The sequence below is a fragment of the Acipenser ruthenus genome, chromosome 34 (assembly GCF_902713425.1).
Source record: "Acipenser ruthenus chromosome 34, fAciRut3.2 maternal haplotype, whole genome shotgun sequence".
In the NCBI taxonomy this organism is placed as follows: domain Eukaryota; kingdom Metazoa; phylum Chordata; class Actinopteri; order Acipenseriformes; family Acipenseridae; genus Acipenser; species Acipenser ruthenus.
In genome coordinates this window covers 12,504,528-12,517,653 of record NC_081222.1, presented here as the reverse complement: position 1 = coordinate 12,517,653, position 13,126 = coordinate 12,504,528, and the positions used below count along the sequence as shown (strand labels likewise).

Below are 13,126 nucleotides of genomic sequence, written 5' to 3'. Positions count from 1 at the left end.
GGTACCTTCGGTTCTGGAATAAAGTAATCCTTTCTGGTAACCAACACTGTCACCCTTTTTAGTCTCTGTTCCCGTACTTCTGCACAACGAAGCACGCTGCTTTTGTCTCTGTTCCACACCACTTAAACAGTTGCTGTACAATCTGTACTCAGCTAATGAAACGGACCGACAACACCACTCAGTCTTTCAAAGTTGCTGCTATACACAAAGTACCTTTCACAATTACCTCCCCCCTTTCTAATTGCTGACCTGCCTTTTAAACCCCCTGGATTCCCGCGGACATGTCACCTGACTACTGACCTTCGGAATCATGGGAGTTGAAGTTTCTTTATTTACTATTCCGTTCTGCCACCGTAACGCCCGTCTTTCTAGTTTTGAGCTTTGGGGGAAGATATCAGCATCCCCACGTTTCTGATACCTTCCTCGTGCGCTCAACACTGACGGTCTGTTACAATATATATATATATATATATATATATATATACAGTATATATGCACCACAGATACATTGCTAATAATACTCAAACATTCTGGGAACACAATCCTATACTGACAAAGACCTGCCCCTGTCAATCACACAGCCCATTAAAGGGGTGAAGGACATCTCCCAGTGACATCTTTTGAACTCAACAAACCCAGCAGTTGTCTTTCCCCTATAAGAACAAAGCTCCATGTCACAAATAAACAGAACAATGAAAAGTATTTGAGGTGACGCACGTCCAACGACGCAGAAATCAGTTCAACGCACCGGGGGAAGGATAGTCAATGGTAGATGTTGGTTTTTGTAACTGAAGATCTGTTTGTATCCAGTCTTTTTAATTGGTAAGTGCAATTCATATTATTATTATTATTATTATTATTATTTGCATTGTCTTTTTGTTTGTTAAGAGCAATTACAATTTCTACACCTTAATATAGATATAAATAATCTTGCAATATACAGCTATGGCCAAAAGTTTTGCATCACCTAGATTTTTAGGATACACTTAAAAAAAAAAAAAAAACAATATGAACATGATTTAGATATTTGATTTAGCTTCATGTAATAATAATAATAATATCATTTTTTTTCAATTGGTCAGTTTTTCGTTAAGTATATGGAAAACTACAAAGCGGTCTGTAATTCAGTATGTTCACGTAACATTATTCAGCGGGTTTCATTCGACTTCATGAAGCTAGTTAGTTCTGAAGTTAGTTCATTCTATAGGGGGATGCAAAACTTTTGGCCAGAACTGTAGAGAGACAAGTCAGAAGTAAATAGACACCCAATACAGTAGATAGATATGTGAAATTTCCACAGGGAAACAATAAATACATAGAAACATTTGGAGTCTTTGTGACGCTGGTTTATTTAACAGGATTTCCAATTAAAGGGAATGACAGAATTGTTTTGTGGAATAAGAATACTATTAGCAGGAAGGTGAGCATGACAAACACTGGTGACACTCATTAAAACATAACCTCATTAAAAAGTTCAAAGCCTAAAGCTGAGGGAACACAAATCCATGTTTTCAGGAACAGTGGCTTGAAACCTGATTTCAGGAGACCTATACTGATGCAACTTTGCTAGATCAAACCCCAAGTCTCCCTTGGTGTGCCATGCAGTGGCCTGAAACCTAGTCTCCTGAAACCAAGTTCCAAGCCACAAGGTGGCTTCGTGTTCCCTCAGCTTAATACATGTATTTCTTGGTATATTTCAGAAGCACCCTGAAGCCAGGAAGATGGGTGACTGGACTTTCCTGCTGAAGATCCTGGAGCAAGTCCACGAGCACTCGACTGTGGTGGGCAAGGTCTGGCTGACCGTGCTGTTCATCTTCCGTATGATGGTCCTGGGGGCGGCCGTGGAGAACGTCTGGGGGGACGAGCAATCGGGCTTCACCTGCAACACCCAGCAGCCAGGCTGCCAGAACCTCTGCTACGATGACGCTTTCCCCATCTCTCACGTGCGCTACTGGGTCCTGCAGATCATATTTGTCTCCACTCCATCCCTGGTCTACATGGGCCATGCTCTGCACAAGGTCCGAATGGAGGAGAAACGCAAGGACCTGGGAAGAGTCGAGGGGAAGGTTGTCCAAAGCGAGAGTGAACTGTTACTGTCTGAGAAAGATCTGGTTCCCTGCTTGAAAGAGACCCGCTTTCAGCTGAAAGGGGCCTTACTGCAGACTTATGTCTGCAGCATCCTCTTCAGGACGATCTTCGAAGTGGGGTTCATCGTCGGGCAGTACTTCCTCTACGGGATCTTCTTGAGGGGACTGTACAAGTGCAGCAGGTGGCCTTGTCCCAATACTGTGGACTGCTTTGTGTCGAGACCCACTGAGAAGAACGTTTTCATCACCTTCATGCTGACTGTAGCCAGCATCTCCTTGCTGCTGAACCTCATGGAGATGTATCATCTTGGGTGGAAGAAGTTTAAAGAGGGTTTGACGAATACCTTTTATAGGAGGGCTGGTGCTTCCAAAGCAGGACCAGACAAGCCTGCTGTGCCCAAAATGGGGTACGTAGCTCTCGCTGGCTGGAAAACCTCTGCTAGGAATTCTCCACCCAGCTGTCAACATTCTCCCAAGCTGAAACATTTCAGTAACAAGCTGGCGAACGAGCAGAATTGGGTGAATCTTGCTACGGAACAAGGGCAAGCTGAAAAGGACAGTGAGATGATACCCCAGCCAGGGTTACATGAAACTGATACAGCTTTGGATATGTTGGGTTTGCCCAGAGCTGGGAAAGGCAAGAGTCAGAGAAGCAGTAGACCAAGCAGTCGGGAGAGGACTCTAGTCTGATGGAGGCATATCATCGGCCGGACTGCTTTCTTGTATTAGGGGAAAAAAGAAGAGATTGTCATTAACACACATCCTCTCCTGCTGTAGATTCAAAACCTAGTTATTACTATTTATTACTTAGCAGATGCCCTTATCCAGGGCGACTTACAATTGTTACAAGATATCACATTATTTTTACATACAATTATCTATTTATACAGTTGTGTTTTTACTGGAGCAATCTAGGTAAAGTACCTTGCTCAAGGGTACAGCAGCAGTGTCCTCCACCTGGGATTGAACCCACGACCCTCCGGTCAAGAGTCCAGAGTACTAACCACTACTGCACACTGTTAGTTACCCAAGTTAGACTTAGAATACCTGTTTTTGGGCACTTCACTACAAAACAAGATTGTAATTATTGCAGTCTACAGCTCTGGCCAAAAGTTTTGAATCACCCTATAGAATTAAGTAATTTTGCTTCATAAAGTCAAATGAAACCTGCTTCATAATGTTATGTTAACATATTGAATTACACACCACTTTGTAGACTGTATACTGTTTTACTATTATGGCTTCCGATATCGATAACTTTTGCGATATCTTTTTGTAGTTTCTTTGATTACATGATTAATTATGTCTCTATCCTAAAATTGTAGGTAATGCAAAACTTTTGGTCAAAGCATAATTTAGATATTTTTATTTAACATCATGTCATCAAAGAAACTACAAAATGATATTGGAAATGGAAGGAAGGAAGCCATAATAGTGGTACAGTATTTCATATTAGATTTAAAAAATGTCACATTTTTTAAAATTTCTGTCAGTTTTTCATGTAGTAAATGGAAAACTACAAAGCAGTCTGTAATTCAATATGTTAGTGTGCTGTGAATGGGAGCCTGTGTGATGTTTGCTTATTATTAAAAGAAATGAAAGTGAATGACGTGCATTGTGTTCAGAATTGCTTTGCGGAATGAGAATACAATTTGAGGAAAGAGGCGCATGGTTATCATAAACCGAAAATAAATGGCATTGTAATTAAACTTTATGAAACTTCTTAATAAATGCTATATTGGTTGCTTGGATTTATGTATTTATGTATTTATTTATGTATGTGTTTATTTGTTTGGTATTTTCTGGTTCATTTAAATTGTTTAATGGTGATGCGGTGGTTAGCGTTGCTGCCTCACAGCTCCAGGGTCCTGGGTTCGATTCTGGTCTCAGGGGTCTGTCTGTGTGAAGTTTGCATGTTCTCCCCGTGTTCACGTGGGTTTTCTCTGGGTACTCCGGTTTCCTCCCTCAGTCCAAAGCCATGCTGGCTAGGTGGATTGGCCCCTCTAAATTGCCCCTTAGTTGCCCTGCGATGGACTGGCGTTCCGTTCAGGGTGTAGTCCCTCCTTGTGCCCTGTGTCTGTCTGGTTAGGCTCTGGCTCACCGCAGTTCTCTATAGGATTAAGCGGTTACAGATAATGGATGGATGGTATACCACATACCAGAGGCTTTACAGAGCTAACAAAAAAGTTTAGTTTACCACGAAGCTGACAAAATAGTATTTTGCATGTTTAAATGTGGCTGACTGTATTGTTAATATTTAAGTGATTGTAGCTTACACAACAGTCACAATACCAGCCCATGCCTGTACACGTCTCTAAAGATGGGGTTTAACAGGCTGATTAGCCTTCATCTTGGACTACCTGAGTTAAGCACGATTAGTGCTATATAACTTTTTTTTTTAACTTGTTATGCTTGGGTAGTTACAATTAAACTACCCTTGATATCAGTCTAAGTTTGCATTTGTGGGACATGCATGTCCCTTGTACTTTAAAGGGTTAATAGTATGATTGAAAAATGGCTTGAGGAACAATAAGGACAGTGAAATAAAATAATATTTGTCTGGAGACCAAAAAAATCCAGAAAGGACTAGATATGAGCAAGATGCATATTGTGAAACATCCAGTCCTCTAGTCTGCTAATCATAAAAAGAAATAATGATAATGCAAACAGAGAAATGAACTCTGAACGTGTGGTTCCAGGTTAAGTGTTTTCAACTAAAGGAAGTGTGTCATGCAATCTCAACACGCCCAAAACAGGAAGTATGGATGCAGTAAGCGCAGTTGCTTTCTCTCAGGGGAAATATAATTTAAGTATTATTTTCTTTATTCTTCTGGTTTTTATGGGTCGTTACGGTGAGTCCGCTGTATTAAAATGTGTTTTATCTGTAGTTCATAATACAAATCTCTTGCTTTTTAAATCAGGATTCAAATCCCTGAAAAGAAAGGACAGTGAGGCCTATCAGTGAAAAACTGCAAGTCATTCAAACGCCGAAATAACTTGTTAGATTTCTATTCCATTTATTTAGCTACAAAAAAACAACAACCGCAGTTGTTAAGAGTTACAGCATCAAAGTGTTTGCTTCTGAATTACAGTATGTATGGTGCCAAGAAAGAATCTATGAAAAACCTTCACACAGTTAAAATCTATGTGGGTGTTAATATTACTGAAGTGATTCATGCTGGCTCTTGCCTAGCTGTGTGATGATCCTTAAAGGATTAGTGAAGCTTGAGTGCTGTAATTGCTTTGCGTGCTTTGTGGTCACAGACTGCGTGTTTATTATGAACTGAATCACTCAGATTTTGATTCTTATAAAACTAGCGCTGTGGCCTAGTGGTTAGAGTTGAGAGGCTTTGAAGTGGTCATACGGCCTAGAAGTTTGAACTAGAAGACTGGGAGGGAAGCAGTGTGGCTCTAGTGGAGCTGAGGAGGGACTGGGAGGGAGGGAAGCAGTGTGGCTCTAGTGGAGCTGAGGCGGGACTGGGAGGGAGGGAAGCAGTGTGGCTCTAGTGGAGCTGAGGAGGGACTGGGAGGGAGGGAAGCAGTGTGGCTCTAATGGAGATGAGGAGGGACTGGGAGGGAGGGAAGCAGTGTTGCTCTAATGGAGATGAGGAGGGACTGGGAGGGAGGGAAGCAGTGTGGCTCTAGTGGAGCTGAGGAGGGACTGGGAGGGAGGGAAGCAGTGTGGCTCTAGTGGAGCTGAGGAGGGACTGGGAGGGAGGGAAGCAGTGTGGCTCTAGTGGAGCTGAGGAGGGACTGGGAGGGAGGGAAGCAGTGTGGCTCTAGTGGAGCTGAGGAGGGACTGGGAGGGAGGGAGGCAGTGAGGCTCTAGTGGAGCTGAGGAGGGACTGGGAGGGAGGGAAGCAGTGTATTTCTGGTGGTTAGAGCTGAGGGACTGGGTCAAGAAAGCAATGCGGTCTTACATGTAGAAATGGGTTATATGTAAATAACTGTGCGGTTTAAAAAAAAGTTTTACTGACAGATCATAGCGATATTCTAATGCAGGGAGAAATATATGGGTATTTAATGCATTTATTTGTGGAAATCTTAAAATGAACCAACTTAGTATTCAACATAAGTTATATGTTCACCTTCAAATTGATACTTCAGGAGGAAGTCAGTAAAGCATTGGGGGGGGGGGGCAGTGTGGTAAGGGGGGGTCAGTGTGGTAAGGGGGGGGCAGTGTGGTAAGGGGGGGGCAGTGTGGTAGCCTGTGGGTGGGGAGGATTACAGCACTCTGCCGTGTGATTGAGGGAGTGGGCACGAGAGGGAAGGGAAGCAATGTTTTCATGAGAATTTACTTTTCTTTTTGTTTCCTATCTAGCTTCTAGCAATGTTCAAAATGAGCGTTTTCAACTGAACTGTAAAGATGTGAAAGAAAATGGATCTTATAAGATTTCTACACCAAGTTCTTTTAATAAAGGATGGAATGCATCTGATTTATCCGAAGAGAATTGGGTTAGCAATGTGAGTACATGTATTTGATAAATGCAGCTACAGCAGAACCCGTCATATCTGAATTAAATTGTTCCATCAAATATGTGAAAATATCGCATCTCAGAGAGAGTCGTTACACCGCACTGCAGTCGGGGCATTATAAATGAACAACGTCAGGTGCCTCAATATGTCTAAAACTATTGCAACATAAAGCACTGGAATGCAGTACTTGGCCATTTGCAAAACAGCATACCAAAAACAATTCTCAGTCCGTGCCAAAGTAATCCCACAGGTTTTCTGCATCGTACGTGCGTGTTAACCCAAGACAGAAATGGCTTTAAAAAAAATAAATAAATAAAAAAAATCCTAAGACCTGCATTTACTGTTTTAGACCTGTCATAAAACATGCATTGATCAGTTTCCGTGAGTAGCGCTCAGTTGGTAGCTGCAGCCTGTGTGAATGACACATGTTCCAGAGGTCCATCGTTTAATAGAGGAGATGACAGTAAAATGTAGTATAGGTGAGAACAATGTGCATAATCGTATTGTTACGTCCAGTGGGTCTTCTGAATAAATAATGACAAAAAAAAATACAGAATTCCATCCGGCTTAAAAAGGTAAGTAGCGGGGTTCCGAAAAATCCAGCGTTCCACATCCCCACGTTCTGCTACAACTGTTTAAATAACTGACCTGTCGTTTTTCTTTTCATTGTTAACATCCTGACAACACATTACGCTTATGACTTGTTTCAAAGCTCTTTTGAAAATGTCAGCGTGTTTGGAAGTTTAAAGTGATGCTGAAATTGCAATTTGATGGCTAAACTGGAGATCTAATTATGGTCTCCTCTTGTTTTTGCAGAATACAAACATTGCTGTAATTGTATTTCATGCCATGGCACAGGAACGTAATTCTACAAAAGAAGTTCTAGGAGTCAACCCAGGAGAAATCATTCTTCATCAGTGCATGAATGTGACTCTGATAATCTTCCTTCTTAAAGGGCAGGTGAGTCAATACACAGTTCTTTAATTGTCTTACTTCATGACTTTAGGGATTGGCCAGTGGCTTATAATGATTTTCAGGGTTTTTGTGTAAGCCTACTCTATTATTTCTAATGCATGTCTAATTCAATTTATTTCAGGAGATAAGAATCGATTTCATATTAGGTAAGACAGTTTAATTGCAATATATAACCCTAACCCTAACCCTAACCCTATCCCTAACCCTAACCCTAACCCTATCCCTATCCCTAACCCTATCCCTATCCCTATCCCTATCCCTAACCCTATCCCTATCCCTATCCCTAACTCTTTTCTGATACAATTATGCACTTACATATATCGTGCATCAAGATTTACACTATGCATTATAACATTGTAATTATGTGTAAGTACACACGTATTTACTAAGTAACTACAGTACACCCTCGCTATAACAAACCTTCGGCCATAACGAACCTGATCCCTGGACCCCAAATAACAAAAAAAGATAATATAAACACACACTGTCAACATCCCGGTCTGTACGCACGGGATGCCACCTCCGCAGTGAAGTCAACTCTTTTGTCTTAAAAAGCATGCGCTGTGCAACTATGCCTCCGAAACGAAAATCATTTTATGTTGCAACAAAATGATGGTTTGTAAAAAGGAGTAACGCAGGCATCTCTCTGTCCTGGATAAAAAGCACTCTGTTTTTCGGATTTTTCAGCAACCAAGTGGCAAAGCAAAATTTGATTAAAGAAAAAAAAATTTGAGGATCTGATTGCGTTTTCTTTCATGTCAAACTTTTCATGTCGGGTTGATTTGGAATAAAAGCTCAGTGTGGGATTCTTGCGTGTTGGGTTAAGATTTGCTGCACTTTGAAACGATTCGTGTCAGATTGATTTAGAATAAAATTTCGGCTTCAGTTTTGCTTTTTGTACTGCGTTTTACTGAATACATGAGAAGGACAGGTACATGAAATTCTACTTTTATTAACAATCTCATCATCAACTTACAACAGTTAACTTTAACTTAACAACAGTTCATCGTTCATTTTGATTGTCCTTTCGCTATAACAAAGGAGGCTGTGTGGTCCAGTGGTTAAAGAAAAGGGCTTGTAACCAGGAGGTCCCCGGTTCAAATCCCACCTCAGCCGCTGTCTCATTGGGTGACCCTGAGCAAGTCACTTAACCTCTTTGTGCTCCGTCTTTCGGGTGAGACGTAGTTGTAAGTGACTCTGCAGCTGATGCATAGTTCACACACCCTAGTCTCTGTAATTCGCCTTGGATAAAGGCGTCTGCTAAATAAACTAATAATAATAATAATAATAATAATAATAATGAACCCCTTGATATAACAAACAGCTTGGACCCCAACAGGGTCGTTATAGCGAGGGTGTGTTTTGTGCTCTGTAAATACACAGTAACTAGAGACGCTTACACCAGTAACACCAGTGATATTTAAATCCCCTGTCTGTTACTGACACAGTTTGTCAGCATTCACAGTGAATGAAAGCAGGTTAGCTGCTATTGTAAGCATTCCCTAATACAACTCCCAGTGTTTCCCTGAAATAAAAAGCAGGCAATTAATTAATTAATTAATTAATTAATTAATGGCATTGACTTTCACCTGTTTTTAAAGATGTATTTAATAACGACAGATACAGTCCTGGGCCATCTTCTATAGAATAGACCAGTGTAAACTAAGACCTTGAATAGACTCTTCGGTCAGGATTTTATTTATATTTTGTAAGAAATTTTAAAATTGTTTGAACTCGAGTTCGAGAAGTTGCCCTGCCATAACTTTGAAGAAAAAAAACACACACATATATAGACACGTAGATAGGAAACATGATACAGTCATGCACACTGTGACTAAAGGGGAGATACTGTGGATATGAAAACTTAGGGGAGCTATCTGATTCGTTTTAGTGCCCCGGTACCCTACCCTGTGTCTCAGTGAGGTAATAGATGGGTTACCAAACGTTTGTTACTCATCTAATTTTCGCTTTTCCATGCAGTCCCTGAAGTGACTACAGACGCCAAGTGGATTGGTGGAGGTGAGTTATTTAAGAGCTGGTGTGCGTTCACTGGTAGATAATGATCTGAAATGCCGCGTCTTGATTGGCCGAGACAGTGCCCAGTGTTCGGTTTATAATCCGGGCTTGTCTGAAATCATGCTGGACGAATTTTAGAGAGAGTCAACACACATTTGACTTGAATTTTGTACTGTTAGCTTAGATTCTGTTTAACACGGTTTAATGATTAATCATAATAAATAGCATAGATTAAACCCACACTACACTCAGGAAAGCCAGCTGAAACAGCTGTCTTAAAAGGAAATAAGAGCTTAAGAACAAAAGGAGGCCCTTCAGCCCGTCTGAGCTCGTCCGGTTTCTAGTAGATGATTGATCTGAAAAGTTTATCAAGCTGGGTCTTAAAGGATCCCAGTGATTTAGCATTAAAGAGATATTTAGGTAGTTTATACTACCTACAGCTGTGGCCAAAGGTTTTGCATCTCCCTATAGAATTTACTCATTTTGTTTCAGATGAAACCTGCTGAATAATGTTACCTTAACATATTGAATTACACACCGCTTTGTAGTTTTCCCATATACTTAACGGAAAACTGACAATGTGACATTTCAAAACCTAACATGAAATACTGTACTGCTGTTCGCTTTGGATAAAGAAGTCTGCCAAATTAATTAATTAATTGATTGAAAAAGAGAGGGGGGGCATGTCCCCCTGCGTCCCCTGTGTGTAAATTGACTGTTAAGTGTGACGCATTAACTCTGGAGTGTGCTAATAAGCAAAGTGATATTATCGGGAGTCTGTAAGCAGTGACTCATTAATTTGGGGATGATAAGCAGAGTGTGATATTAACAGGAGTGATCTTAAGCAGGTTGCGCTGTGCACAAGGATTTTAGTCTGATGCATGCAATACAAAAAATGCTGTAACTCATTTCCTGACACAAATATTCTTATTTAGTGTGTTGGAGATTAAATTAATATTCTGTGTGGTCAATATTGCACTCTCTCATGCAGGACGCTTTCTGTATAAGCTGTAGATATAGACAGTGTGCTTCACCAAGTTTCTCTTTTTCTTTACAGTTGTTGCTCTGATCTTTTTTTTCATTGTTGCTCTTTTCTGTTCCTGCTTTTATAAAAGATGCTTTAACAGGTAAGTTAATTGGCACGTTAATGAAACAAGGGCAGCTACAGTGGTATAAGAACATAATACAATTTACGAGCGTGAGGGAGCCATTCAGCCCATCTACACTCGTCTGGTTACTAGCAGCTGATTGATCTCAAAATGTTATCAAGTCAGGTCTTAAAGGATCCCAGTGATTCAGCTTCAACAACATGACTAGGTAACCCATTCCATCCCCTCCCCACTCTCTGTGTGAAGAAGAGTCTCCTTCAGCAACATGACTAGGTAACCCATTCCATCCCCTCCCCACTCTCTGTGTGAAGAAGGGTCTCCTTCAGCAACATGACTAGGTAACCCATTCCATCCCCTCACCACTCTCTGTGTGAAGAAGAGTCTCCTTCAGCAACATGACTAGGTAACCCATTCCATCCCCTCACCACTCTCTGTGTGAAGAAGAGTCTCCTTCAGCAACATGACTAGGTAACCCATTCCATCCCCTCCCCACTCTCTGTGGGAAGAAGAGTCTCCTTCAGCAACATGACTAGGTAACCCATTCCATCCCCTCCCCACTCTCTGTGTGAAGAAGAGTCTCCTTCAGCAACATGACTAGGTAACCCATTCCATCCCCTCACCACTCTCTGTGTGAAGAAGAGTCTCCTTCAGCAACATGACTAGGTAACCCATTCCATCCCCTCCCCACTCTCTGTATGAAGAAGAGTCTCCTTCAGCAACATGACTAGGTAACCCATTCCATCCCCTCACCACTCTCTGTGTGAAGAAGAGTCTCCTTCAGCAACATGACTAGGTAACCCATTCCATCACCTCACCACTCTCTGGGTGAAGAAGAGTCTCCTTCAGCAACATGACTAGGCAACCCATTCCATCCCCTCACCACTCTCTGTGTGAAGAAGAGTCTCCTTCAGCAACATGACTATGTAACCCATTCCATCCCCTCACCGCTCTCTGTGTGAAGAAGAGTCTCCTTCAGCTACATGACTGGGTAACCCATTCCATCCCCTCCCCACTCTCTGTGTGAAGAAGAGTCTCCTTCAGCAACATGACTAGGTAACCCATCCCATCCCCTCACCGCTCTCTGTGTGAAGAAGAGTCTCCTTCAGCAACATGACTAGGTAACCCATTCCATCCCCTCCCCACTCTCTGTATGAAGAAGAGTCTCCTTCAGCAACATGACTAGGTAACCCAGTAAGCACTGGGTGAGCCAAGATGGGCTGAAACCAAACAAGCTTCGATGGGTCGAATGGCCTCTCTCGTTCGAAAATGTTTTTCCCGGCTCCTTTTATAAACTCATAAGTTATTTAGACTCTTTTTCAAAGTTACTTTTTTGACATACAGACAGAAAGTCACCGTGCCCCCCCAGATTTGGATACATTGAAGAACGCGTGCTATAGAATATAGAATGTACTTAGCAAGTTTCATCACGGTCAGATGAAGTGCTTCCCTTGATAAAACCCACTTGAGAAATGGTTAATGCTTCATATTTTCATGTTTAAGTATATTTGAATCATTCTTTCTCTTTGTTCACAGAATTAAATCGAAAATGCAGCACGCAACCAACATCTGATTGGGGATGAAAATCATAATGTAACTGAAGCGTGCAGTTTCAAAAACATTATAAAAACATCTCAAAAGAGAAAACGGTGTACAGTGGAGAGCCATAGACAAACAACATTCAGCCTATGCATCTCGCTTTGAGCGACAAAATGATCAAGACAAATTGTTTTTTTTCAGTTTTTTTTCTCTTAAATATTCTAATGGTGTTTAAATCGTATGGTGGTGGGTAAAACAAGATTGATTTATATGTAGTGCTCCATTTTTATTTATTTTTTTTGGTTTGCAAAAAAACTAATCTGGCAGCATAAGAACAATTAGTATCTTGTGTCTGATGGTAGAATGGAGTGGACTGTATTGAATGTGACTGTAGTGATATACAAGATTGTAATTCAAGGATGACTTTCCTGTAGCAGTCAGATTCATTATTCTTTCTATATATACATATATATATATTTTAATAATAAAAATAATTGCAAATAAATGTAAAAGTGCCGTGAAGGCAGTTTTGTATTTATTTATTATTATAAACGTTCATGCCCTGTGATTATTCCTCAGGAGAGAAATAAAGACAGAGCTCCTTGAACGTTCTTGGAGTATTCTGTTTATATCGCAAGTGCAACGAAGGAGAGAGCAGCAGGTTTAACTCTAAATTAAATTGTCACGGAACACCCTGCAGAGTTTCCAAGAAACGCAAGGGAGCTGATGACGTTTTTTCGTTAAGTATATGGGCAACTACTTTGTCTTTGCTGTCCTGTGTTGTCTGTATCACAGCGTTATATTTTTAAACATATCGCCAACTCTTTTGAAGTTTTTAAATCAACTAGAGAATTCATTTCTCAACATTTTACTCAGCGTTCGCTGGGAGAAAAATAATTCCTATTCTACGGATCGCAGTGTACCCAG

General features: G+C 41.0%; 1 protein-coding gene across 1 annotated transcript; it reads left to right on the top strand.

The window, feature by feature from the left end:
* Positions 1–512: 512 nt before the first annotated feature.
* LOC117409810 (gap junction alpha-3 protein-like) lies at positions 513–3,838 on the top strand. The gene is made up of 2 exons (XM_034910414.2): positions 513–822; positions 1,701–3,838. The coding sequence occupies exon 2, from the start codon at positions 1,722–1,724 to the stop codon at positions 2,775–2,777; it is 1,056 nt and encodes a 351-aa protein (XP_034766305.2). The 5' UTR covers positions 513–822; positions 1,701–1,721; the 3' UTR covers positions 2,778–3,838.
* The last annotated feature ends 9,288 nt before the right edge of the window (positions 3,839–13,126 follow it).